At 42.6% G+C, this 25,749-nt stretch overlaps 2 protein-coding genes and 1 long non-coding RNA gene across 3 annotated transcripts in view; 1 reads left to right on the forward strand and 2 right to left on the reverse strand.

The window, feature by feature from the left end:
• Positions 1-204, reverse strand: part of LOC116990992 (tubulin beta chain-like) — a 15,505-nt gene extending 15,301 nt beyond the window's left edge. The window contains exon 1 of the mRNA XM_033049240.1: positions 67-204. Within this exon, the coding sequence (XP_032905131.1) occupies positions 67-123 (57 nt within the window). The 5' untranslated portion in view covers positions 124-204. The remainder of the gene's footprint in view (positions 1-66) is intronic.
• The window catches only part of LOC116990994, a 12,007-nt gene extending 1,163 nt beyond the window's left edge, over positions 1-10,844 (forward strand). The window contains exons 2-3 of the long non-coding RNA XR_004416679.1: positions 9,677-9,680; positions 9,873-10,844. This is a non-coding gene — a long non-coding RNA (uncharacterized LOC116990994). The remainder of the gene's footprint in view (positions 1-9,676; positions 9,681-9,872) is intronic.
• LOC116990993 (tubulin beta chain) lies at positions 10,286-24,413 on the reverse strand. Its single transcript, XM_033049241.1, has 4 exons — positions 24,146-24,413; positions 15,197-15,305; positions 13,178-13,288; positions 10,286-12,406 (listed from the first exon to the last, which is right to left on the reverse strand). Exons 1-4 carry the CDS (start codon positions 24,200-24,202, stop codon positions 11,352-11,354), a joined length of 1,332 nt encoding a protein of 443 aa, XP_032905132.1. The 5' UTR covers positions 24,203-24,413; the 3' UTR covers positions 10,286-11,351.
• Positions 24,414-25,749: the final 1,336 nt, after the last annotated feature.

The following is a 25,749-nucleotide window of genomic DNA, read 5'->3' on the forward strand; positions in this document are numbered from 1 at the left end:
ACTCGATTTGCAGGCCTCTATGATGACAAAGGCCGGATCTCCACGCCTCGCCGCGACACTACACACCTTGGCCCCGATCTGGTTACCGCACTGGCCGGCCTGAATATGCACGATCTCCCGCATTCTGCCAGACAGGTGTAAGCGATAGGGCCTCTCCTATTGGACGTCAAGCTGTCTCCTGCCCCTCCATTGGCCCGCGGCACGTCAATCACGCCAAAGGCCCGCCTTCTCCACGCCACGTCTCTTCCTATTGGTCGGACTCAGTTGTCCTGCCTGTGATTGGTCGTGAGCTACCGTTGCCAGGGAACGACGTCGTCGCCGCCCCCGGCGTCGTGTCACAATATTCTGCGGCGCTGACCACGTCACGCTGTCCACGTGGTGCAAGTAGGATGTCCACCTGGAAGGGTTTCGGCCGGAAACGTCGCCTATTTCCTTCGCTCCATAGATGCTGCTGCACCCGCTGAGTTTCTCCAGCATTTCTGTGTCCCACCTGGATTCAATGTTGAATGCTAGAAATCTAAAATAAACCCAGAAAATTGGAAACACTCCGCATCAGTGGAGAGGGAAGTGTTTTTTTCAGTATATTTTTGTTGACACATTGAATGGATATCATTTTTTTATGCTGTACTTTATGAGGCACCTTTATTACACATTCACTGGTTCATCAATTAAGTTTAGTTTATTGTCATGTGTACTGAAGTACGGTGGAAATCTTTTTTTACGTGCTAGCCAGTGAGCGGAAATACAATATGTTCATAAGTTCTCGGAGCAGAATAAGGCCATTTAGCCCCTCAAGTCTACTCCGCCATTATGGCTGAGCTATCTTTCCCTCTCAACCACATTCTCTTGCCTTCGTTCCAGTTAACAAGTGGAACTAGATTTAGATACAAGGAACTGCAGTTGGTTTACAAAACACCAAGGACTGGAGTGAGATTTAAGTTAAAACTGGGTATTTGATCTAACATTTATTTTATGTTCGAGAAGGCAAAAAAAAACAACATAGCAGGACATAGAAACTAGGTGCAGGAGTATGCCATTCGGCCCTTCGAGCCTGCACCGCCATTCAATATGATCATGGCTGATCATCCAACTCAGTATCCCGTACCTGCCTTCTCTCCATACCCTCTGATCCCCTTAGCCACAAGGGCCACATCTAACTCCCTCTTAAATATAGCCAATGAACTGGCCTCGACTACCCTCTGTGGCAGAGAGTTCCAGAGATTCACCACTCTCTGTGTGAAAAAAGTTCTTCTCATCTCGGTTTTAAAGGATTTCCCCCTTATCCTTAAGCTGTGACCCCTTGTCCTGGACTTCCCTAACATTGGGAGCAATCTTCCTGCATCTAGCCTGTCCAACCCCTTAAGAATTTTGTAAGTTTCTATAAGATCCCCTCTCAATCTCCTAAATTCTAGAGAGTGTTAACCAAGTCTATCCAGTCTTTCTTCATAAGACAGTCCTGACATCCCAGGAATCAGTCTGGTGAACCTTCTCTGCACTCCCTCTATGGCAATAATATCCTTCCTCAGATTTGGAGACCAAAACTGTACGCAATACTCCAGGTGTGGTCTCACCAAGACCCTGTACAACTGCAGTAGAACCTCCCTGCTCCTATACTCAAATCCTTTTGCTATGAAAGCTAACATACCATTCGCTTTCTTCACTGCCTGCTGCACCTGCATGCCTACTTTCAATGATTGGTGTACCATGACACCCAGGTCTCGCTGCATCTCCCCTTTTCCTAGTCGGCCACCATTTAGATAAGTCTGCTTTCCTGTTTTTGCCACCAAAATGGATAACCTCACATTTATCCACATTATACTGCATCAGCCAAACATTTGCCCACTCACCCAGCCTATCCAAGTCACCTTGCAGTCTCCTAGCATCCTCCTCACAGCTAACCCTGCCCCCCAGCTTAGTGTCATCCGCAAACTTGGAGATATTGCCTTCAATTCCCTCATCCAGATCATTAATATATATTGTAAATAGCTGGGGTCCCAGCACTGAGCCTTGCGGTACCCCACTAGTCACTGCCTGCCATTGTGAAAAGGACCCGTTTACTCCTACTCTTTGCTTCCTGTTTGCCAGCCAGTTCTCTATCCACATCAATACTGAACCCCCAATGCCGTGTGCTTTAAGTTTGTATACTAATCTCTTATGTGGGACCTTGTCGAAAGCCTTCTGGAAGTCCAGATACACCACATCCACTGGTTCTCCCCTATCCACGCTACTAGTTACATCCTCGAAGAATTCTATAAGATTCGTCAGACATGATTTACCTTTTGTAAATCCATGCTGACTTTGTCCAATGATTTCACCACTTTCCAAATGTGCTGCTATCCCATCTTTAATAACTGACTCTAGCAGTTTCCCCACTACCGATGTTAGACTAACTGGTCTGTAATTCCCCGTTTTCTCTCTCCCTCCCTTCTTAAATAGTGGGGTTACGTTTGCTACCCGCCAATCCTCAGGAACTACTCCTGGTATGGGATGAAGAAACAAAGAACTGCAGATGAAACGCAGCGGGTGAGGCAGCATCGAGACCTTTCTTCAAACAAACCCGATGAGTTTCTCCAGCATTTCTGTCTACCTTTGATTTTCCAGCATCTGCAGTTCCTTCTTGAACATGGTAGTCATTGTTCACCACAATTTATTTCATCCTGCTATTTAGCATTCTTAATAAAGGAGACAAATTGCTGATTACCTTAAGGTTACCACGAAGAAAAGCTGCTGTCCTAATCTCTTTTTAATTTCTTCATTCCAGTGTAATATTTAGACCCACTTCTGCATCATTCCTCCAAATTTGACCCACTGATCTCCAAATTTGTGAATAATTACTTATATTCCCTTGTCTTCATCATCTGGCCACAGTATTATTCTGGTTAGACTTTGTAGGCAGACTTTCTAAATAGCAAACAGACATTACATTAATAGTTAACTGCAGTTGAATACTAATAACGTTTCTAACTGCTGTCAGCTCTAAGCATCTCATCAGCAAACTATAAAAATCAAAAATCACAGTTAACAGAGATAACAACACATGGAATTTTCTACATAATTCTTTAATCCTATCTTCCTAATCTACTGGAGTCACAAGGAACTGCAGATGCTGAAATCTGGTGCAGAACACCAAGTGCTGGAGTATAACAGTGGGACAGGCAGTAACTTGAGGAAGGTTACTGGCCTGAAACATCACCTATCTATCCATGTCCTCCAGAGATTACTGAGTAGGTTACCTGTTTTGTTTTTACACACAGAGGGTGGTGAGTACATGCAACGTGCTGCTGGGCTTAGTAGTTGAGGCAGATAGGATGGCAGCATTTAAGTGATTTTTGGATAGGCTTGTGGATATGCAGGGAATATAGGTATATGGATTATGTGCATGTAGTTAAGAGATGGTCTTGGCATCATGTTCGGCACAGACACTGGGCCGAAGGGCCCGTTCTTGTGCTGTACTGTTCCATCTACTATGCTCTTAATCATGGGGGAAGAGTACTAAATAGAACAATCCCTTTACCATATGATTTTGCAGCCATATTTGGCAATATAAAAATTTTAATATCTTAAAATAATAAAGATGTTTTGATCAAGTTAATATTTTCAGCAGACACAGTAAAGCAAGCTTCATTTATCTTGGGAACCAGACATAAAATGACATTAAATCTCAAAGCAGTCATATGTAACGAATTAAGATATTGGCTGAATTTCATTTTTAGGAAATCCTGTTTCCTACCATAGGATGGTTGTCAGTCTTAAGAAGTGATTTATGACTGAAATTGAATGATTTCAATATTTTCTGTCAAGCTTTGCACATATTTCCTTTGCCAAGCATCCTCTGGATGGTGGGATTTCATCTAGTACATGTAATGAGGGAACCCTTATTCTCAGCCACCAGGTGGTGTGAAAGAGCAGCTCAAAACCTCCACTTCTCCAGCATGGACTCTCTGACTAAGCTGGGAGGAGGATGCAGAGGTTCCAGTGTGTCATAGTCATGTGGAAACAGGCCCTTCAGCCCACCACAACCATATCCATCTATACTGATCCCATTTTCCAGCACTTGATCGTAGCCACCTAACTGCAGTCAGCAACACAGTGCCACAGCTCGTACTCTACCGCACAGCTCCAGAGATGGGATTTAACGCTGACCTGGGTTTCCTCCTGGATTCCACCCACATCCTAACACGCAGAATGGCCGGTTAATTGGCTGCTGTAAATTGTTCCAGTCTGTAGGCGAGATGTAGAACCTTGTGGATGTTGGCGAGAATGAGAGAATAGAAATGAATTAATGTAGAATTGTGTAAATGGGTGGTCAGTGGGCCAAAGGGCACGTTTCTGTGCTGTATCTCCACACTTTACCTCTAGTAAGTCTCTTCCGCCACCACCCACCAAGGCCGTGGATTCCAAAAACCCTCTGGGCGACAAAAATTCTTCCTCAAATCCCTTCTATATCTATGCAGGCAAAAGACTCGGCAAGTTTGGATGACTCTGTAAAATGCCTTTTCTCTGCATGCTCACTAACAACAGGATGACCAAAACTATAAACAGAATTCCAGCCTCGGCCTAACCAGTCTTTATCCCAGATTGGAAATATCAAACATAATAGGACAGGTTTAAGGTGAGAGCAGAAAGTTTAAATGATTTGTAAGATCAGGATTTCATCCAGAAAATGGAGGTACCTGGAACGTGCGGCTGGGGTAGAAGCAGATACAATATCAACTTTTAAGTGGAATTTAGACACACAAACAGGCAGGGAATAGGTGATATGGACTATGTGCAGACAGATGTGATTAATTAGATTGCCATTTTGGTCAACTTGGCCAAGGTCAAGTCAAAAGAGTTTATTGTCATGTGTCCCAGATAGGACAATGAAATTCTTGCTTGCTGCAGCACAACAGAATATTGTAAGCAAAAATACAGAACAGTTCAGTTCAACATAAATAAGATAAAGTGCAATAGGCTGTTACAGTTCAGAGTCTGTTTGTTGGTGAGTTTAATAGCCTGATGGCTGTGGGGAAGTAGCTGTTTCTGAACCTGGATGTAACAGATTTCAGGCTCCTGTACCTTCTGCCCGATAGTAGCGCAGAGATTAGTGCATGGCCAGGATGGTGTGGGTCCTTGATGATATTGGCTGCCTTTTTGAGGCAGCGACTGTGATAGATCCGTTCGATGGTGGGGAGGTCAGAGCCGATGATGCACTGGGCAGTGGTTACAACTTTCTGCATCCTTTTCCGCTCCTGGACGCTCAAGTTGCCGAACCAAGCCACGATGCAACCAGTCAGCTTGCTCTCTACTGTGGACCTGTAGAAGTTTGAGAATCCTCTTTGACATACCGACTCCGTAGTTTTCTCAGGAAGTAGAGGCGCTGATGTGCTTTCTTTATAATTGCATCAGTATGCTGGGACCAGGAAAGATCTTCGGAAATGTGCACTCAGGAATTTGAAGTTCTTGACCCATTCCACCATATAAACAGGATTGTGGGTCCCTATCCTACCCCTTCCAAAGTCCACAATCAGTTCCTTGGTTTTGCTGGTGTTGAGAGCCAGGTTAGTATGCTGGCACCATTTGGTCAATCTCACTTCTATACTCTGACTCGTCCCCATCAGTGATTCGTCCCACAACAGTGGTGTCGTCGGCGAACTCGACGATGGAGTTCGCGCTATGTCCGGCTACGCAGTCATGAGTATAGAGTGAGTAAAGCAGAGGGCTGAGCACGCAGCCTTGAAGTGCTCCCGTGCTGATTGTTATAGAGGATGACACATTTCCATCAATATGGACAGACTGTGGTCTGTGGATGAGGAAGTCGAGGATCCAACGGCAGAGGGAAGCCCAGAGACCCAGATCTGAGAGCTTGGTAACCAGCTTGGAGGGGATGATTGTATTAAATGCCGAGCTGTAGTCAATGAATAACAGCCTGACATGAGTTTTTGTTGTCCAAGTGGTCCAGAGCGGAGTGGAGAGCCAGTGAGATCGCATCCACCATTGATCTGTTGTGGCGGTAAGCAAACTGCAGTGGGTCGAGGTAGGGGTTGATATGCACCATAATCAACCTCTCAAAGCACTTCATCACCACAGACATCAGTGCCAATGGTCGATAGTCATTGAGGCACGTCACCTTGCTCTTCTTGGGCACCAGTATTATTGATGCCCTTTTAAAGCAAGTGGGAACCTCAGCCCTCAGAAGAGGTTGAAAATGTTCCGAACTACCCTGGTCAGCATTGAGAGACCAGAGCCTTAATTACTATAGAGCTCTCCACCAGCCATTTGTGGCTGGATGAATGTCTACATTGCCATATTCCAACTGGTGACCACCTTTGATCAAGAGACCTTATTCTCCCGAGGGATAACTTGGGAGTTGAAAGATCATTATTTGGAACATTGTTTCTTTTGCTATGCAGATGCTAGCAGAATCTTTATGGAGTCAGACAGCACAGATTGGGGCCCTTCAGCCATCATGTCCATGCTGACCATCAAGCACCGGTCTACACAAATCCCTTTTACTAGATATGGTCTGTAATCTACTTTGGCTTGGTTATTCAAGTGCTCACCCCGATGCATAAATGTTATGAGAGTACCTTCTCAGGCAGTATGTTTTAGCATCCAACTTCCTTCTGGGCGAAACAATTCTTCCTCAGACTCCCTCCAAATTTCCTTTTCCTCACTTTGAGAGGTTTCGGACATGAATGTTGAGGTACCAGACCTGGCCATCTTTCGACTGTCTCAGTGACTGCAATGATATCATGTTCCCACATGAGTATCTCCAGCAGTTTGTTTTAATTTGAGAGAAAGTCGATACATGGCAAATTACTTTTCAAAAAGAGACATAATGAAAGAATATAGAAGTGCTGTAAACATCCAGCAGGTGAATCAGCTCTGGGGACTAAACAGATGTTTCGATTTGGGACTTTGCAGATTTCCAGTGTCTGCAACACCGTATTGTTTTTAAACAATTGTATTGCTCATATATTGACTCACTGATGCTATTGTACCCTTGTGTTCAATCCTACTGAGACCTTACAAAGGCTTCTGTGAAACCTTAATCATTCTATAATAATTACCCAGTAATTAGCAGGTCAGCTCCTGGCATCAAGTATTATACTTTTAGAATAGAGGGCTGCGATTTAACACAGACCCATCAATTTATTAATTTAATCATTGAGACTTCTATTATACTCCATAATCCGACCCAGCAGATATAGATTTAGTTGCTCAGACACTTGGGCTGGTATTCTAGCAGGAACCCAGCCACCAGGAATAAAATACATTTCATTTTTAGAATATAGTCAGACACAAGAGTAGCATTTTATTTACTTTAGCACAGGGTGGGGCTGAAGGGAACCAGCACTAAATCCCCTGGATCATTTAATCATTAAGAGTGTAGCAGCATCCCAGTATAAAGATGAATGACAAATTTTATTATTTTGCCACTGACACCGATTAAGCCAAAAATAATGCTGCACAAAATTTAAGTGAGAAGGTTGTTTTGTTCTATATTTTCCATTTTTAAATTTCTTGGTTCGAAACAAGATTGCACTGAAGAAAACAAGAATAGCACCAGGGGGCAGAATTTATGCCCAACTGGAATTGTGGGTGTGAAAAACAACGCCACATATTAAATATATATTTCCAATTGTCAGAGGGTTAACAAAATTTCTAAAATGGGAAGCAGGCAAGTCTGTTAACTGGATCAGGAAGCATTGATTAAATTATCTGCCAACTTATTTAGGTAAATACAAATATAATTCCCTACCACACTTACAACATTGCAGCAATTTTGCATTCTTCAGTGGGCTAGTTCTTCATACCTGCTCCTGGTGCCAAGATTTCTGGCTCCCGTTTCGGCAGCTCCTGTGGTCTGCAACCTCCTCATCAGTGGTTTCCCAGTCTTGCCATCTGGCAACCTGATTGCAGAGCCCAGATTCAGCTCTTTCTGCAGCAGACCACACAAAGTGAACCAAGTATGCCCTAAGAGCAATGAACTGCAGTGCAAGCAAGGATGTGTTGAAATATAAACATGCGCTTACTGAAGTAAAATGACTGTTATTTAATGGCATGATGTATGCGCTTCTAAGAGGTATAGTGTGCTCACGCAATTTGAACTGTTTCTTTTTTTAAATGAATATACTCAAAGTTGCTCATTACAGGTCATACAGCATGAAAAGACACAACATGCCCCATCTACACTAGTGGATGCACCTGCAGTGTTTGGCCCATGGACCAAGAAAAATGTTGCGATTGTACCTACCTCAATTACCTATTCTGGCAGCTCACTTCATCAGTTTGCGTAAAAGATGCCTCTCAGGTTCCTATTAAATCCCCCCCCCCCCCCTCCCCTCCTCACCTTAAACAAATCCCATTGCTTGTTTATAACCCTTGATTCACCACCTCTTCACCTGCATGTCCAAATGCCTCTTAAACATAACTATCTTATGCTTCCACCACCTTCCCTGCCGGCGTTTTCCAGGCATCTACCACTAAAAAACATTTGCCTCGTACATCTCCTTTATATTTTTATCCCAATTCACCTTCAATTCCTCCAGTACTGGGAACTCCAAATGCTGGTTTAACCAAAAAAGTACTCGAGTAACTCAGCATGTTGGGCGGCATTTCTGGAGGACATGGTTTTGGATTGGGCCAATTTATATTGTAGTGGGTTGAGAAAGCTGGATTAACGATAAGGGCATGACCAAGCCTGGCAAGTGAAATTTTGAAACCGGGTGGGATTGAATTATAAATAGAATTAGGCCAAGTCTACTCCGCCATCCACAAATCAGGGCCGGCACAGAAGACCGGACCTTTACTGGAAGAAGATGGTGGAAAAAGTGAGGGGGGTATTTGTAGAAGCCACCTAAAATTGCAGAATGCAACAATCATACCACTAGGTTGGAAGCTGCCAAACCAAAATATGAAGTGGTGTTCCTCCAATTTGCACGTGGCCTCACTCTGGCAATGCGAGGCCCAGGACAGAAAAATCAGCATGGGAATTAAAGTGGTTAGCCACAAGGAGATCCACTAGGCCTTGGCGGATCGAGCACGGGTGCACAGCAGAACGGTAGAAGAGTCAACACTGTTTCACTGACTTGCAGGAGTTGCATGTGAAGAACTTGGGACGTCACAATGGCACAGCAGTAGTTACTGCCTTTCAGTGTCAGAAATGCAGGTTTGATCCTAACTACATGTTCTGTCTGTGTGGAGTTTTTACATTCTTCCAGTGCCTACATGGATTTTCTCTGGGTGCTCCAGGGTCCTTACTCCCTCCCATATTCCAAATACATGCAAATTTGTAGGATAATTGGTTCCTGCAACATTGTCCCTAGTGTGTAGGATAGAATGTTGAGCGCCGACATATGGGTGATCGTTGGTCGACAGACTTGGTGGGTCGATGGGCCTGTTTAAGCTGTATCCCAAAGTACCCTTATTTGAAAATTAACTCAAGCTCAGATCCAAGTTTGAAGTTCAACCTGACCTGATCGCTAAATTGGAAGATCAGCTCAAACAAGATAATTAGCTATCGCCATTATTTGGGTAAACAGCCATTTAACAGGGACCTTTTTCAAATGGTTAGCTGTATGACTAGATTAAAGTCCAATATCCAGCAGCAACCTTTTCACTCTTCCAATTATGAGACTTACTTCCTATCTGATCAATAAACAAATTTATCAGACAATTTATCCAATAAGAGAATCGTATTGCTGCAGAATTGCAGCATTTTTGAACCCATGAAACTATATTTTCTCTTGATATTGACAAAAGTATTCAAAGCTGTGGATAGAATCTTTCCTAACATATCTGTGGAATTGAACCTCAGCTTCACTGTCAGACCTTGCACAAATTTTCCATTCAAACTATATGAAAATGAATTTACAAGGAAGTACCAGTCAAACTTTATTTTTAAATAAAGTGTTACCACAAGAGTGACTGACTGAGTGACCATGAACATGTTTAGCTCAGCTGGATATTCAACAGCTAACAAGAAATGTTGTCAGGGAACCAAGTGAGATTATGTGATAAAACATTTCCACATGGCCAGGGATTCCAAGCATCAGTTTCCACATTGCAGACTAAGCTTTGCTACTAAAACTCTTACTGCAGCACCTTTTAATCTATGCAGATTTTAAGTAGGGGGAAATTGAGAGGCTTGTCACTGGGAGTTGTCCAGCACAGACACACACTAACCTTTAGCACACCAGGTTGTTTTCTTAGAGAGCTGAATTTGCCAGGCTTAAAATTATCCTGGAGTACAAAATCACCATGTGCACTATTTTGAGAAAACAAACCACACAAATTAACATTGAGATGGTATGCTACTTTAATAATTAAACATGATTTCAGACATGAACACTCTCCACACCAAGGGTTTAGAACATTAGTGCTCAGCCAAAATTTGAATTGCGACATTTAATCAAAATGGCCAACAAAATGAAGCGATTGCATTCTATCTGCAGCACTGGTGGCTCTGTTCTAAACCACCAACCTTCACACAAATAAGTCTACTTTTGGAATAGTAAAGCTGCCACTTTTTTGTCAACTTCCAGCTTGAGAATTCAAATAAATCAGAGGATATAGTTACATCCGAAATTGGATTTGCACCATGGAGCACAAATTTATTAACTGAGAATGTAGAAGTGGATAAAGCATAAGTGTTGAATTTATTGGATGCCTTTTATGGGAAAATGGCAAAAAGTAGCAGCTCCACCAAGTAGACAGCAGCAAAGAGTTCAGATCAATGAAAATCATCTGCATCAACAGTGGCATTGATTCAAAAATATCAACATACATCTTACAACTTTTCACTTCCACAATGATTAACCTCTGCCTCAAATACCTAGGCCCTAGAAAATACTACCTTCAAAAAATTGAATAAAAATGAATACTTATGGACAGTAAAAATGTTTTTTCAAGTGAAAGGCAGTAAATCTTCTGAAGACAAGCCAGTGTCCCCATATTTAGGATACATAATTATGCACAACCAAGTGCCTTGGTTGGCAATCAACCTTCATCTATTGGCAGAAGCAAATACAACAAAAATACTCCATTCTGCACCAAACTTCCATCCTACTAAAATGTAATCTGCTCAGTGATGAGCCGATATGGAAGCACGCAAGCAATGCCCTTACTCGGGGAAAGCATTCCAGGAATCCTTCCAAGAGCAAAATTTCTGTTACAAAGGAGAATTCATCATTACATGTGTTCATGATTCCATCATACAAGTCAATGCCCGATCATCTAGAGGTGAAAACTGAAAATGTATACAGCATTGAAGATCGAAATGTCAAACAGAGGAATGGTGTAAAAGTATAAGAAAAAGACAAATAGAACAGTGACATGGACAATCTTAGTGCTGACCATAATACAGCTTACGCAACTTCTTCATCCTCCTCAAATTCACCCTCTTCCTCAGCTGTGGCATCCTGATATTGCTGGTACTCAGATACCAGGTCATTCATGTTGCTCTCAGCCTCAGTAAATTCCATCTCATCCATGCCCTCACCAGTGTACCAATGCAAGAAAGCTTTCCTCCTGAACATGGCTGTAAATTGCTCAGAGATACGCTTAAACAGCTCCTGAATGGCTGTGCTGTTGCCAATAAAGGTGGCAGACATTTTGAGGCCTCGAGGTGGGATGTCACAGACAGCAGTTTTAACATTATTGGGGATCCATTCAACAAAATAGCTGCTGTTTTTATTCTGTACATTCAACATCTGTTCATCTACCTCTTTCATGGACATACGACCTCTGAAAATGGCAGCAACGGTCAAGTAACGACCGTGCCGAGGGTCACAGGCTGCCATCATGTTCTTGGCATCGAACATCTGTTGGGTAAGCTCAGGTACTGTGAGGGCACGGTAATGCTGGCTACCACGGCTGGTTAGAGGAGCAAAGCCAGGGATGAAGAAGTGCAGGCGGGGGAAGGGGACCATGTTCACTGCTAGTTTACGGAGGTCAGCATTGAGCTGACCAGGGAAACGCAGACAGGTCGTTACACCACTCATTGTGGCTGACACAAGGTGGTTCAGGTCACCATAAGTGGGGGTGGTGAGTTTGAGGGTTCGAAAACAAATGTCATACAAAGCCTCGTTATCAATACAAAAAGTCTCATCAGTGTTCTCCACAAGCTGATGGACAGATAGCGTTGCATTATAAGGCTCTACAACTGTGTCTGATACTTTTGGTGAAGGCACAACACTAAAGGTGTTCATGATTCTGTCTGGGTATTCCTCACGAATTTTGCTAATAAGGAGTGTGCCCATGCCAGAGCCAGTCCCACCACCGAGTGAGTGAGTGAGTTGAAATCCCTGGAGACAATCGCATCCCTCTGCTTCCTTCCTCACCACATCCAGAACAGAGTCGACCAATTCAGCCCCTTCAGTGTAATGACCTTTGGCCCAGTTGTTGCCAGCACCACTTTGACCTAAAATAAAGCATTAAAAAAAACCTGGTATAGCTGTTATGCAAGCATTTTAAACATTTCAACTACAAGCAAATTTTGATATGTTTTTTTATATTTATCAGCAGATTATTTCCATTGCCTTGGGAGTGAGACTGAACAAAGTAATCTTTTAAAATGAAAAAAAGAGTAAATATAACAGCTGAAGCCTGTGACGTACAATGTAGATGGTTTTGGATGTCAGGTTTCAAGGAATGGGATTTTCCTGCACGATTTATCCTGGGGGCAATGACAAATTTTCTATACTGTCATGCATAAGCCAGGAGACTACTGCTGCAGCTTGAGCAGGTTAGTACACTGCAAAAATCCATGCAAAGCATTGAACCATAGGTGTAATGTCCTCAAATGGTCTTCCACAGCCAAGTCCACTTCTTGGGTATTAAATAATTCAGTTCTGGAATACAATAATGTTACCTACCAACAAGGGGTCCCAGGACACAAATACAAATTTTCTGCAGCAATTTCCTTTGGGTAGCAGGTGATTCCAATTAAAATTTGAATATTAGTTATCACTGTTAAACATACATATTTGCCCATTAAATGCATAAGGATGCACATTGTTGCTTTTTGCTAAAAGCAATGTCTTCTTCAGAAGCTGAAGTAATTTGCTCACCGATCGAGTAACACAGTTCAGTAAATAACAATGTCCTCCACCCTCACCTTTCTCTAGCCTCGAGTCGATGTCTCAGCACAAGCTACTAACCAGTTCCAGTTATTTACACAAGCTTCACTTACCAAACACAAAGTTATCAGGCCTGAAGATCTGACCAAAAGGTCCAGAACGAACAGAGTCCATAGTACCAGGCTCCAGGTCCACGAGGATAGCACGGGGCACATATTTCCCACCTGTTAGTAGTGGAAAAAGTATTAGCCCGTTATGAAAAAAGCAACAATATAAACAGCATGCTCACAATTTGTCAGATTCCTCTACATCTGTTCCTAAAATGAAGTTTTCCACTCGAGGACATTTGACATGTCCTCTTTCTCCAGTAAACAATTTCTCTCCTGCTGTTCTGGATAGAGCTCACACCCGTGTGGCCCAAGTCTAACAGTTCTGCTTTTATTCTCCCTTCCCAAGACAGAACAAGGATGAGTTCTCCTGGTTTTGTCCTTTCACCCCACCATCTTCAACATGATCCCACCACCAGCCAGATCTTCCAGTCCTGACTAATTTGCTAAGAGACCATGCTCTGCAAACCCATGGTCCACTCATCCCTTTCCATCCAATCTGTCCTCTCCTCTGGTACTTTCCCCAGAAATGCAGATGTAAAACTTGTCTTCCATGCGAGACAAACTTCTTCAAACCACCTCTACTATATTTGGTGCTCACGATGTGGCCGTCTTTACTTCAGCAAGACCAGGCATAAACTTCCATCGTTCCATAGATGCTGCCTCACCCGCTGAGTTTCTCCAGCATTTTTGTCTAGCAAGCAGACTACGTGACTGTTTTGCAAGACACTTGCACCGGCTCACCAGGGACTGCTGGATCACCCAGTCACTAACCATTTTAGCTCCCATTCCTATACCAACCTTTCGGTCCTTGTCAGTCTCCATTGCCAGACTAAAGCACACCATATTCCACCTGGGTAGCTTACTGCCAGGTTTTGTCAGAGCATCTCAGTATTCTAGTACCTGAAAATCAGTATTTTGCTGAGGAAAGCAGTATTTTTTCACGGTGCCATTTTGCTGAAAAAAGTTGTTTTTTTTAACCCACGTAGGAGCACAACAATGCATAACTTTGCTACCAATTGATATGCCTTCTACACACCTTACTTGACAGTGCATTCATTGCCATCTCTTTGTATGCTGCTGTTTGAACGGCTGCTTCCTGCGTTTAGCACCAGATGATGATGAAGCCATTTTGGAAGCCTCCCTCGCTCTCGCTCCTTCCTCTTTCCCTCCTCTCTCCTTTTTTACTCCCTCCCTCCTACACCCTCCCCTAACAGTCTGTGACCCATAGCGCTATGTGTAAAGCCCATAGCGCTATGTGTAAAGTGCTCCAACTGGGACTGCTATTTTTAGAACCCATAGCATTGTTCGTTTAAATTCCCACGAGTTAAACTAACAGCGCTGTTTAAACCTGGAGCGGGACAGGCAGATCAAAGCGTACAAAAATATTCATCCAGATCTTGAAATTTAAAATACTAATAGATTTAATCTGCTATAATTTTTAGTTACAATATGACTTTTTATATCCTTGCATTTTTTTTAAGAAGCAAGATGAAACAAGAAGTCGGGCTGATTTAAAAAAAAATCCGTATTTTACAAAGCAAATCCGTACATCTGCATTCTGATCGCATTTCCGTACTACTTGGCAGTTCTGCTAATGGTATGAACAATGAATTCTCCAGATTCAAGTAATCCTCCCCCCCCGTCACTCTCCAATGTCACCCTTGTGCACATTCCTCCAACTCCCTCACACCCAGTCACTCTGGCCCTATCCTAGTTTCTCTTTTACCTTCCCACTTCCACCAACCTCTCCCTTCCGCTTTACATTTCACTCATTTTAGATATCCTAGTCTATTTTTCACAGCTACCCCTTGTCACTTAGTCCATCCATCTGTCAAATAACTTCCTTGTCATTTGTACCCACTAATGACTTCCCAGACATCCCCCACCCCACCCCACACACTCGACTCGTCAGTATGAAGGCTCTGAACATGTTTAATTCCCTCCACAGATGCTGCCTGACCCACCAAGTTCATGCACACTGATTTGGTAAGATAAGCAGGTCTATAAGATTTGTATTTATACCTGATGCTTCATTGTAATAGACGTTGATCCTCTCCAGCTGCAGGTCAGAATCTCCATGGTAGGTACCGGTGGGATCAATGCCATGTTCATCACTGATAACTTCCCAAAACTGAAGAAAATAATCAAGTTAGACATGAAAAACAAACCAGTTAACATAAAAGCTCACTTATAGCATTCTTGACAAATCTAACTGCCCGAAGTAATTTAAGCACATCACTCCCAATATCTTACCTTTCCAGAAACCATATTTGCTTAAGGACATTGGAAGGCACGTTGATCTGCCGAGTCTACATCAGCCAATTCCTTGCCTCACTCACCCCCCCCCAATCTATTCTATTCTCCCACACCATCAAATTCCACCCCTATTATTCTACCTACATTCCAAGGATATTTTATGATAGCTAATTAACTTACCAATGCAGATTTGCAATATGGGAAGAAACCAGAGTACCAGGGAAAATTCGGGTCAGCACTGAGCCCAGATCACTAGAGCTGCCGTGAGGTCTACCAGCTGTCATCACTGTGTTTACTAACTCAGTCCCATTAATCTGTGCAGCACATTTCTCAGCACCAGTGATAAAAACAGATCAACACTCTACTGAAGTTACCTTCAAACTTCCAGATACCCAACAATTAGCAAGATAATTTTTCATGTCCTCCAATAAGTGCACCCACTGCTAGAAAAGGGACAACGTGTTCACCTACCAATAAAATGTTCCAATGTCAGACAAATAAATGACTACTACTAGTATATGTAGAGAATTATTCACTTTACAAATACTACCCAAGGCAAGTTAGTTTCAGAACAGTCACAACATTATTTGCATTCCATTTCATGTAGCTTCCTTCCCAAACTCAAACGGCTGAGTTGTTCAGAGGATAGGTCGAATGAGTTTAATTTAGATTATTATTGTCATGTGTACAAAGATACAGTGAAAAGCTTTTTGTTGCAAGTTATCCTGTCAACAAAGACTATTCATAATTACAATGAAGCCACCCACATGGTACAGATATAGGATAATGGATATAAAATGAGAGATCAGAAACTCTCTGGAACTCTGCAGGATTTAAACAAATGCCACTCATTGTGCAAATAGAGATCACGGATGAGAGGCAAGAGCACAATTGGCTGTAACCCTCTATGATCCCTCCATACTGACAAAACTAGAGCAGCAATAACAGAGCAAAGAGCAAGCAAAAATTATCTCCAAGGGTTGGTAGATTTGGCCAGAGTAAATTGCTCCTAGTATGTAAATGAGTGGCAGAATGGGGAGAATCGATGGTATTGTGGAGAGTGAGTGCATGCTTGACGGTAGGAATGAACTTGGTGGGCCAAAAGGCCTGTTTCTGTGTGATGTTCTTTGATTTCCTAAGAAGGGTATAAAGGGAGAAAGTAGTTCTTGGAAAACTATCTTAAACTAATATCAAACAATAAAAATTGCTTCAGTAATCACCTATTAATGCCCTTGCACACCATAAACTGAGTGCAGCAAAATCCCTTCAAGTTCTGCCTGTCACTCCTTCAATCCTACTCCTTTACACAAGACCTACATTGGAGAAAAATGGGAGCCATCCAATTTGAAAAGTATTGAACTTACTTACCCACTGCACTTCACCAATCTGCAAAATAATAGTTTCTAAATCTGAAAATGTAAAACCAGCAGATGCCGGAAACTAAAAAATGGTTGGAAACACTCGGGTCAGGCTGTATCTATGGAAAGGAAAATGTTAACATTCAAGGCAAAACCTTTATCAGAACAGGGGAAGAGAAATATTTTCTAATTGTAGAGAACATTCGGGAGGAAAAATAGAACAATGATAGGACGAGGCCAAGGTTGCCATAATAAGATGCAGAAGCCACAAACCAGAAATTGGGCTATGAATGGTAGTTAGAAGAGAAAAGGAACCAAAGCCATGCAATGGCAGAGAAAAATAATAGGAATAAATGAAGGTAAATGTTCGAGGGAGTTCCATGATTTTGACTCAGCAAAAGTGAAAGAACTGCAATATTTCCAAGTCATTATGGTATATGACTTGCAGGGAACTTCCAAGTGGTAGCTTTCACCAGAGCTGCCTAGTTGTCAGAGCATTTCAGTATTCTAGTACCTGAAAACCAGTATTTTGCTGAGAAAATCAGTATTTTTACACAGCGCCATTTTGCAGATTAAAAAATTTTTTTTAATGTGCAGTCATACCCATGTAAGAGTACAAGAATGCATAACTTGTTTATTGTGCATTTGCAACTCTCTCTCAGTAAGGGAAACTGGTCGGTGATTGGTCAAACCGCCCCTTGGAGACTGCGTCTGATTGGCCACCGAATGACCAGCACATGTGATTGTACGCAACCCCATTAGAGACAGCGGTTGATTGGCCGCCAAATAATCGGGCACAAAAAACTGACAGATAGGAAAAGAAAAAAAGCGGAATTCCGGGCTGGAAGGGTCTCGACCCAAAATGTCACCTATTCCTTCTCTCCAGAGATGCTGCCTGACCCGCTGAGTTACTCCAGCATTTTGTGCCTATCTATGGTGGGAATGGCTAAATTCTCCCATGAAATTTATTCAAAGGTACGCGGTGTCATTAATACTTGGTCAAAACACAATTATATTGACTGAGGAATGCAGATCGATGTATTGGTGACACATTGCATTACTACGTGTTAACTACTGGCTGTTAACAAGTGCTAACAGTGGCAGTTAACAAATCGTTTTCGTCTCAGTTGAATCAAGTGATAAATGACTCCAATCTTTCTGCAGTACTCATTAAACTCGAGCTTTTTAAAAATGTAAAATTCCAAGGCGATTTTGCTGCAACATGGGCGGTGCAGCGGCGACTCGTAGTATCGATTATCCAGGGTCTTTAAATTTTTTTTTTTAAAATCCGTATTTAACAACGCAAATTCGTATTTCCGTATTCGTATCACATTTCCGTAAGAAATACGGAAAATCCGTACTACTTGGCAGCTATGTTTCCCCCTTACTGTCCTTCTAGCTGGTGGAGGTTGTGGGCTTGGAAGGTGCTGTGCAAAAAGTCTTAGTGAGTTAATGCAACATGCACTTCTTATTCATTTTGTCTCACCCTTTCATTGTCCTATCCACACTTACATCTTTACAGCAATCCCAAACTAATTTTGTTTTCGAATTCTGATGAAGGGTCTTCAACCCAAAATGTTGACTATTTCTTTCCACAGATGCCACTTTTGACCATTATTTGTAAGGTCTGCATTTCTGAGAAGGAACTTAAAAAAACAAATGAAAAAAAGACAGGCTATTCTTTGGAGGTTTCTACTGCGGTGGCCTGCAAAGGCTCAATCATTCATCGCATTCAGGAATTTCTGGACAGCAAGGGAAACAAGGGATATAGGAATAGTGAGAAGAGTGTAGTGTACAAGAGCTACAGCCTAACCAATTCCAGCAAAACCTTCCTGCCCGTGAAAACCTTTTCTTAAAGTACACCGAAGGAAATTCACTGAAAAAGTGCGGGACATTATGGGAGCAGCTGTTTTAATTGACATACAGCAGGATTGAGAGAATTATTCCCTCGCAATAGTTTCAACAGCTGCAGTATCAAGGGTGGGAAGGTCAGGGTGGCTAATGTAGGGCAACATTTGCTGGGATGCTTTGACATCCTTCAGACCAAATATAGCAATACAAAGTGAGCAAAATAAACTTGTCTCGAGTCAATGTGTCATTAACAATATATCTACTTTGTTGAGACATTTACAGAATACAACAATTAATTTAAATGTATCAGAATAAGTAACTTTTCCCAACTAAATGCGTCACATAATATCAATGTACTTGTACCTAATAATAATCGCTATTCACAATCCTTTGCACGTGAACACCTAGGAAGCCTAAATGTTACACACTGGAGACCAAAGTTGACTAGATTGCAAGACTGGATAGCACGCAACAAAGGTTTTTCCACTGTATCTCTGTATACGTGACAATAAACTAAACTAAGTTGCAGACATTTAGTTGGTTCCTTTAACTGGAATGGTCTCTGAACTATTTGCCAGTCAGGCATAGCTAAGCATGGTATGAAATTGTGTTATTTTGCCAGTGGTCATTGTTAAATGTACATAATACTACAATGCCTCTTTCATCAAGTACCACTGCCTAAATTTCAATGGCTTCCTACTTCATGTGGCATTTTCAAAGTTCCCTAGGGTATCATTTGAATCTAACTAAATAATGCAACTTAAGAAAACTCTTGAATTCTATCTGACACCCAATTTAAATTCATTCCCAACAAAAACACTCAATGGTGTCCTTTTAAAACCTACCCAAATTTCTCCAGATTTACCATCACCATAGTCGGTCCTTACTAGTCAGGCACGAGACAGGGGGAAAAAACAATAAGAGATGGCAGTCCAGAAATGTTTTGATAATTGTACCTTGAAATGAAACTGTTTTCCTGCCTGTTAACTATTAATATATACTGTAATTTGTTTTACTGTACCTTAAATTAAGTGCTTGTCACTTAATTTACAGAATATTTGTGATAATCATACCTTAAAATGACACCAACTCCTTACTCGTTTACACTCAAGTCATATTGAAAATATTTTGTATTACATCTACACCTACTTGTAAATGATACCCGTTCCTTGCTTATTTACTCTAATTAGAGAGGAGTATCCTTTACCATTGTATTTAAACGCCAAATGAATTTCAAATCCAACTCTTCAGTTAGGATACAAATGACGATCCAACCATTTCAAAGATGATCAAATTGTGCTATATAGCTACACAAATTAAGTACAACGGACAAAATATTAACATCTCAACCTGGAATTTAAGACATTATTTGAAAATAAAAGTCCCCAAAATTAAAAATTTCAATTTTTTAAATCTATGGTCAAATTATTTTTTTTTTAAAAGAAATAAGCACATTATCTTTTATCTTCTTTTGATTGCTGGACATTTTCTGATTGCCAGAATTTGCAAAGTCAGTGACTATTAAGGAATGCTAATAGCCGACTCAATTGCGAGTTTAAGTTGGAAATGCAACAATACATTGTTTGCGCAGCCAGAAGGCATCCATAGAAAACTGTTCTCTCTGGTAGAGAATGATGTTTGCATTCCACATTGCTCTACTCATTACGCAAGGTACCCACCAAACAGATGAGTGCAATTACTAGTCCTTCAATTAATGATAACTTAAGTTTATGAAAGGATGCTTTAAACTTAATTAGAAATGCAGGTTCAGAATGTTCCAATTACTTAAAACCGTACCATTTAGTATGGGGAACAAACAGTTTCCTTCATTAATCTTTAACGCATTAAATTGTGATCGTCTGCCCTGCTGGTAATTTGCTATTTGAACAAATTCATGTTCATGGGATTGGGTCAATCTTGAAAGTCCTTTCACAAGAAAAATCAGCACAGGCCAGTTGTTCATCATCTCTCCTGTAAAACTTAAAAGTATAAACTAAGGGCACTGATGGGTGCAAGGAAAGACTCCGTATAACACAAAGAAGAGTGCATGATGGAAGTACAAGCTGTAAAGATAGAACTAAGCTGGCACCATTAACAATGCCAAATGGCTGCCTTATTTTGCAGCCATCTCATTCTCTGCATTTTATCAATAAAAGTGCAATGAGAACCAGAGCCAAAAGCAGTTGCACACTTACATTGTCAGTAAACATCAAATGACTTGTTCTTAGTATTAGCATTATGGCTTAATCTGCTATTTTAACTCTAAAACAACTCAAATGTCCAAAATGAAAACTATTATCTGGATACATGGTAAAACACACTAGTCTCTATTAGCTGTGTTTTACTTTTATAAACAGAAAAATAAAGTTAAAATAAGTAGTTGTCTTGGAGAACTCAATCCTACTCTCTAGGAATGATCACTCAGCTAAGATACTAAAACAAATGAACATTGGACCACACCAAAAGATGGGGCATATCATTCACTCGTAGGCAATATGTCTGAGATCATGTTAGATTTTCAGAGTCAAAGATGTAATTCCAATTAAAAAATGCTGACGAAGCACAGCAGGTAAGGCAGCATCTGTGAAGAGAGAAAAACTGTCAAATGTAAGAGATGGGAGATGATTGGAGAGGACAAAGGGGGGGGGGGGAAGAGACAGAGGACTTTAGAAATAAGTTGTGCACATTCTCCACCAGCACCTGCCGTTCTTTCCTTCACCAAATGGCTGGAGAGCAATGAGGCAATAATAGACAGATACGTTTCATTTTGCTAATGGTCAAGCTGTAGGACATGCCCATAAGATTAGGGAGGCCTAATGGAGAGTGGGCTCAACTGGGGAGATCTCAGAAGAACTGCCAACAACCGAGTGAGGTGGGATGTCAGGACTTTCATATGAAGAAAGACTGGATAGACTCGGTTTGTACTCGCTAGAATTTAGAAGATTGAGGGGGGATCTTATAGAAACGTACAAAATTCTTAAGGGGTTGGACAGGCTAGATGCAGGAAGATTGTTCCCGATGTTGGGGAAGTCCAGAACAAGGGGTCACAGTTTAAGGATAAGGGGGAAATCTTTTAGGACCAAGATGAGGAAAACATTTTTCACACAGAGTGGTGAATCTCTGGAATTCTCTGCCACAGAAGGTAGTTGAGGCCAGTTCATTGGCTATATTTAAGAGGGAGTTAGATGTGGCCCTTGTGGCTAAAGGGATCAGGGGGTATGGAGAGAAGGCAGGTACAGGATACTGAGTTGGATGATCAGCCATGATCATATTGAATGGCGGTGCAAGCTCGAAGGTCTGAATGGCCTACTCCTGAACCTATTTTCTATGTTTCTAGGACATTTGTCAATGGCCTATGCTCCCCAGAAGAGAAAATGGCTTAAGAATAAGAAGAATGGAGAGATAGACACAAAATGCAGTAGTAACTCAGCAAGATAGGCAGCATCACTGGCGAGAAGGAATGGGTGACGTTTCAGGTCGAGATCCTTCTTCAGACTAATGTCAGGGGACTGGGAGATACATAGATATGGAATTACTTGGGTGTCAACTATGCACTTCATGTAATAGGGCCATCAGATTCATCTACTACATGTTATGGTTTCACTCAGTTAAAATACTTCTTCATGGTTTCATCCAAAGTGCAAAACTCATATTTATCCAAATCATATTCCGCTTGCTATCTCTGCTCACTCACTTAACCCATATACATCTTTATAGGTTCTTTGTCTTCCTCAACATGCAAACTCCCCTATGTGCATCATTAGCAAAGTCTCTTCAATCCAGGTTATCAAAAAACATTAATAGTCCCACTAATGATCTATGAGACCCAACTGGTTACTGATTACCAGTCTGAAAATGACTACTATCTAAACACATTGTTGGTTAGCCATTCCCTTATCCATTACACCCAACTGCATGCTCTCTTCCTTTGTGCAATAACCCTTCACGTGGGACTTGCAAAAATCCAACTAACATTGCGGGAACACATGCCACTGGCGAGAGCTGCTGACTCACAGCGCCAGCAACCCATGTTCGATCCCAACATTGGGTGCTTCGGTGTGGAGCTTGCATTCTCCCTGTGACAACGTGGACATTCTGCAGAGGCTCTTGTTTCTTCTTACATTCCAAAGATGTGGGAGTTAATAGGTTAATTGGCCTCTGTAAATGACCCCTAATGTGAGGGAGCAAATGCGAAAATGGGATATAGCATGAATGGGTGATCTCTGGACTAAAATGGTAGTTTCCATGCTGTACCTCTAAACTAAACTCTAAATATTACATCCATCGGCTTCCCTTTATCAATCCTTGTAATTCTCTTGAACTCTGCCCAATCTGTAACTATAATGTTAACTTGTTATTTTCTGAGTGTCCAGCTAATACTTCTCCAATCTGAGGTACTGAATAACTATCATGCATATTTTCCCCATTTTCAGTTGAACATCCTTGAACTACATTTGTAATTTGTTAATTATCTGGGACCTCTCCAGAATTTGGGCAGCCTTATTAGGTTACCATTAATTCATCAGCCTATCCTTCAGCTAATTCTTTAAGATCTCATTGTGCAGGCATCAGGTCTAGACAATCAGACCATGCTGGAGTAGATCTGTTTTGCAGCACCACCGCACTGCTCATTTCCCCTTTATTCCAAGCTTCCTTTTCATGAATAGAAGCCCTTTCTGGTTAATATTTCATTCGACTTTACACTCACAATTATATTCTGCTTTTTATTCTATAACCACAGTATTTTGACTTTTCTTACCATTCTTAACTTCCTTAGTTACTGGCGGACTGAGCTTCTTCAGTAGAATTTGCAGATTTAGGAAATATCTTCCATCGTTGTCTGTCATTACCGATCTATAATCTTACCTGTAATTCCAGTCGACTCCAGCGAACTATCCGCAGTACAACGTGAACATCTTTATTCAAATTTAACCCACCACCTTTATCAGATGACGCATCCAAAAGCTCTAAATTCGCTTTTGGATCTAATCGATAAACCTTTGAAGGGGCACGTCCCCGGTGTAGTTAATATACCCAGACAAGATAAAATACCCATTGTTATTCCTCTAAGATTTAGCACCAAAAATTAGCATTATTTCCCAGAGCCCTGCATTAATTTGCGAGTGGGTATCCGGATTACTTTGCTATAAAGCTGTTGAAAAGCGCCAACATGCACGCATACCGCAGGCCAGGCTGGGGCGGGTCCCTGCAGAGGCTCAGTTCGGCTCGGCTCGGCCCGCCCCGCCCATCCCCGCTACTGCGCACAGATCAGGGCGTGGCGCTGCGCAAACCCATGTCGGATACCGGGAGGCCGAGCCCGTCGGGCTTCCACGCCCAACTAGGCCCGGCACCCCCTCCCCCTCCCTTGCCCAGCCAGAGGTGCAACCGCGCCGCCGGGTGGAATCTAAAAGCCACCGCGCTACCCCGACCGTAAATTTTCGCCATCACTTTGATCCTCGTCCGACCGGGCCCGATGGGGCTACAGGCGGGCGGACGCTGCACGCACCTTGGCCCCGATCTGGTTACCGCACTGGCCGGCTTGAATGTGCACGATTTCCCTCATACTGCCGACTCCGCTTCCAGTTGCTGCTCCTCCGCGACAAAAGAACTGATGCTCAACTGCGTTGCCGCCCGCTGCGTCGCGCTTTATATACAGCGCACGCCTCCTGCGCCTGGCGCCGCCGCCGCTGACTGGCTGCCGCGACGGACCATCGACCCGCTGCCGCCGCTGACTGGCTGCTGTGACTGTCCGTCAACGTGCCGCCGCCGAGGCCGCCCCCGTTTGCACGCGGCTCGCGAGGCCGCCCGCCAGATCGCAGTCGCTTCGCTTCCCATTGGCTGCTGTTCGGGCGGCAGTTGCAGCAGCAGCGCGCGCGCGCGACGCCTCCTTGTTCGTCGGGAGCAAAGATTCGCCCATTGATTTTGATGAAGCAGACAGAGATATAGAGATAGATAGATATAATCTGCAACCACAATGCGTGCAACTGACTCAGCCTCTCCCCCCCCCCCACCCCACTTGTCCTATACTGCAAATGCTTCGGCCATACAGGGAGGTGGCCAAGGTAGAGGGGAAACAAACGGTTTGCTGCATCGGGCCAGCATCCGTGCTGCCAAAATCTGCCACGAGTGATGTTTCTGGAAGCAATCTGCTGCTGACGAATGCAGGGTGGAGAGAGAGGGCGGGCTGGCTGGCCGGCACTGCAGCCTCACAGTCTGCCTCGCTTCCCGGGTCCTAGCTCGAACAATCAATGGTAAATTACTTGCCCGTTACATGTCAACATTCAGACTAAACGTACTATTTAATAAACGAGTCGTAGAAACTGAAGTACTGTCAAAGTACTGCACTCGTGATAGAGTCAAGAGTGTTTGATTGTCATAGGTGCCGGCAGCAGAACAATGAAGCTTACTTGCTGCACTTAACAGGCCCGTTAACGCAATTGTACACAAATATATCTACAATAGTTAATAATACAATACATTAATAATCAGTAATACTAGTAACACAATAGTACAAAATTGAAGTCATTAGAAGATCATGGTTGCTGAGGTAGCGATTAGTGTTGTGCCGTGTTCAACAGTCTGAAGGTTGCTGGGAAGAAGCTGTCTTTGAAACTGTTGGTCATGATTTTCAGGCTCCTGTATCACCTTCCTGATGCTGGAAGGGAGATGAGAATGTGGCCTGGGTGGCGTGAGGCTTTCATATTGGCTGCCTTTTTGATGCAGCACTTCCAAAAGATTCCTTCAGTGCTGGGGAGGTGAGTACCTGTGATGGCCCAGGCATCATCTACTATTTTCAGCAGCCTTCTTTGTTCCCTGGCGTTCAAGTTACTGAACCAGGCAGTGACCCAATCAATCAATACGCCCCTTACCATGCCTGTAGAGGTTTGATAGAGTATTTGGTAACATATTGAATCTCCTCAATCTTCTAAGGACGTAGAGACCCTGATGAGTTGTCTTTGTGATTGCATCAATGTGCTGGGCCCAGGCCAGGTCTTCAGTGATATGAAGTTGAGCCTGTTAATTTTCTCCACTGCTGTTCTGTCATGAAGACAGGATCATGGATTCATGGCATTCCATTCATAAAATTAACAATCAGCTCCTTGGTTTTCC

The sequence above is a fragment of the Amblyraja radiata genome, chromosome 32 (genome assembly GCF_010909765.2).
Source record: "Amblyraja radiata isolate CabotCenter1 chromosome 32, sAmbRad1.1.pri, whole genome shotgun sequence".
In the NCBI taxonomy this organism is placed as follows: Eukaryota; Metazoa; Chordata; class Chondrichthyes; order Rajiformes; family Rajidae; genus Amblyraja; species Amblyraja radiata.

Excerpts from the sequence above, each read along its gene's own strand:
- LOC116990993 (XM_033049241.1), bottom strand. The coding sequence starts at position 24,202 with ATGAGGGAAATCGTGCACATTCAAGCCGGCCAGTGCGGTAACCAGATC. Across the intron at positions 13,289-15,196 it reads CTATTACAATGAAGCATCAG|GTGGGAAATATGTGCCCCGT; the intron begins GTATAAATACAA and ends CACTACTAACAG. Across the intron at positions 12,407-13,177 it reads GCCTGATAACTTTGTGTTTG|GTCAAAGTGGTGCTGGCAAC; the intron begins GTAAGTGAAGCT and ends GCTTTATTTTAG.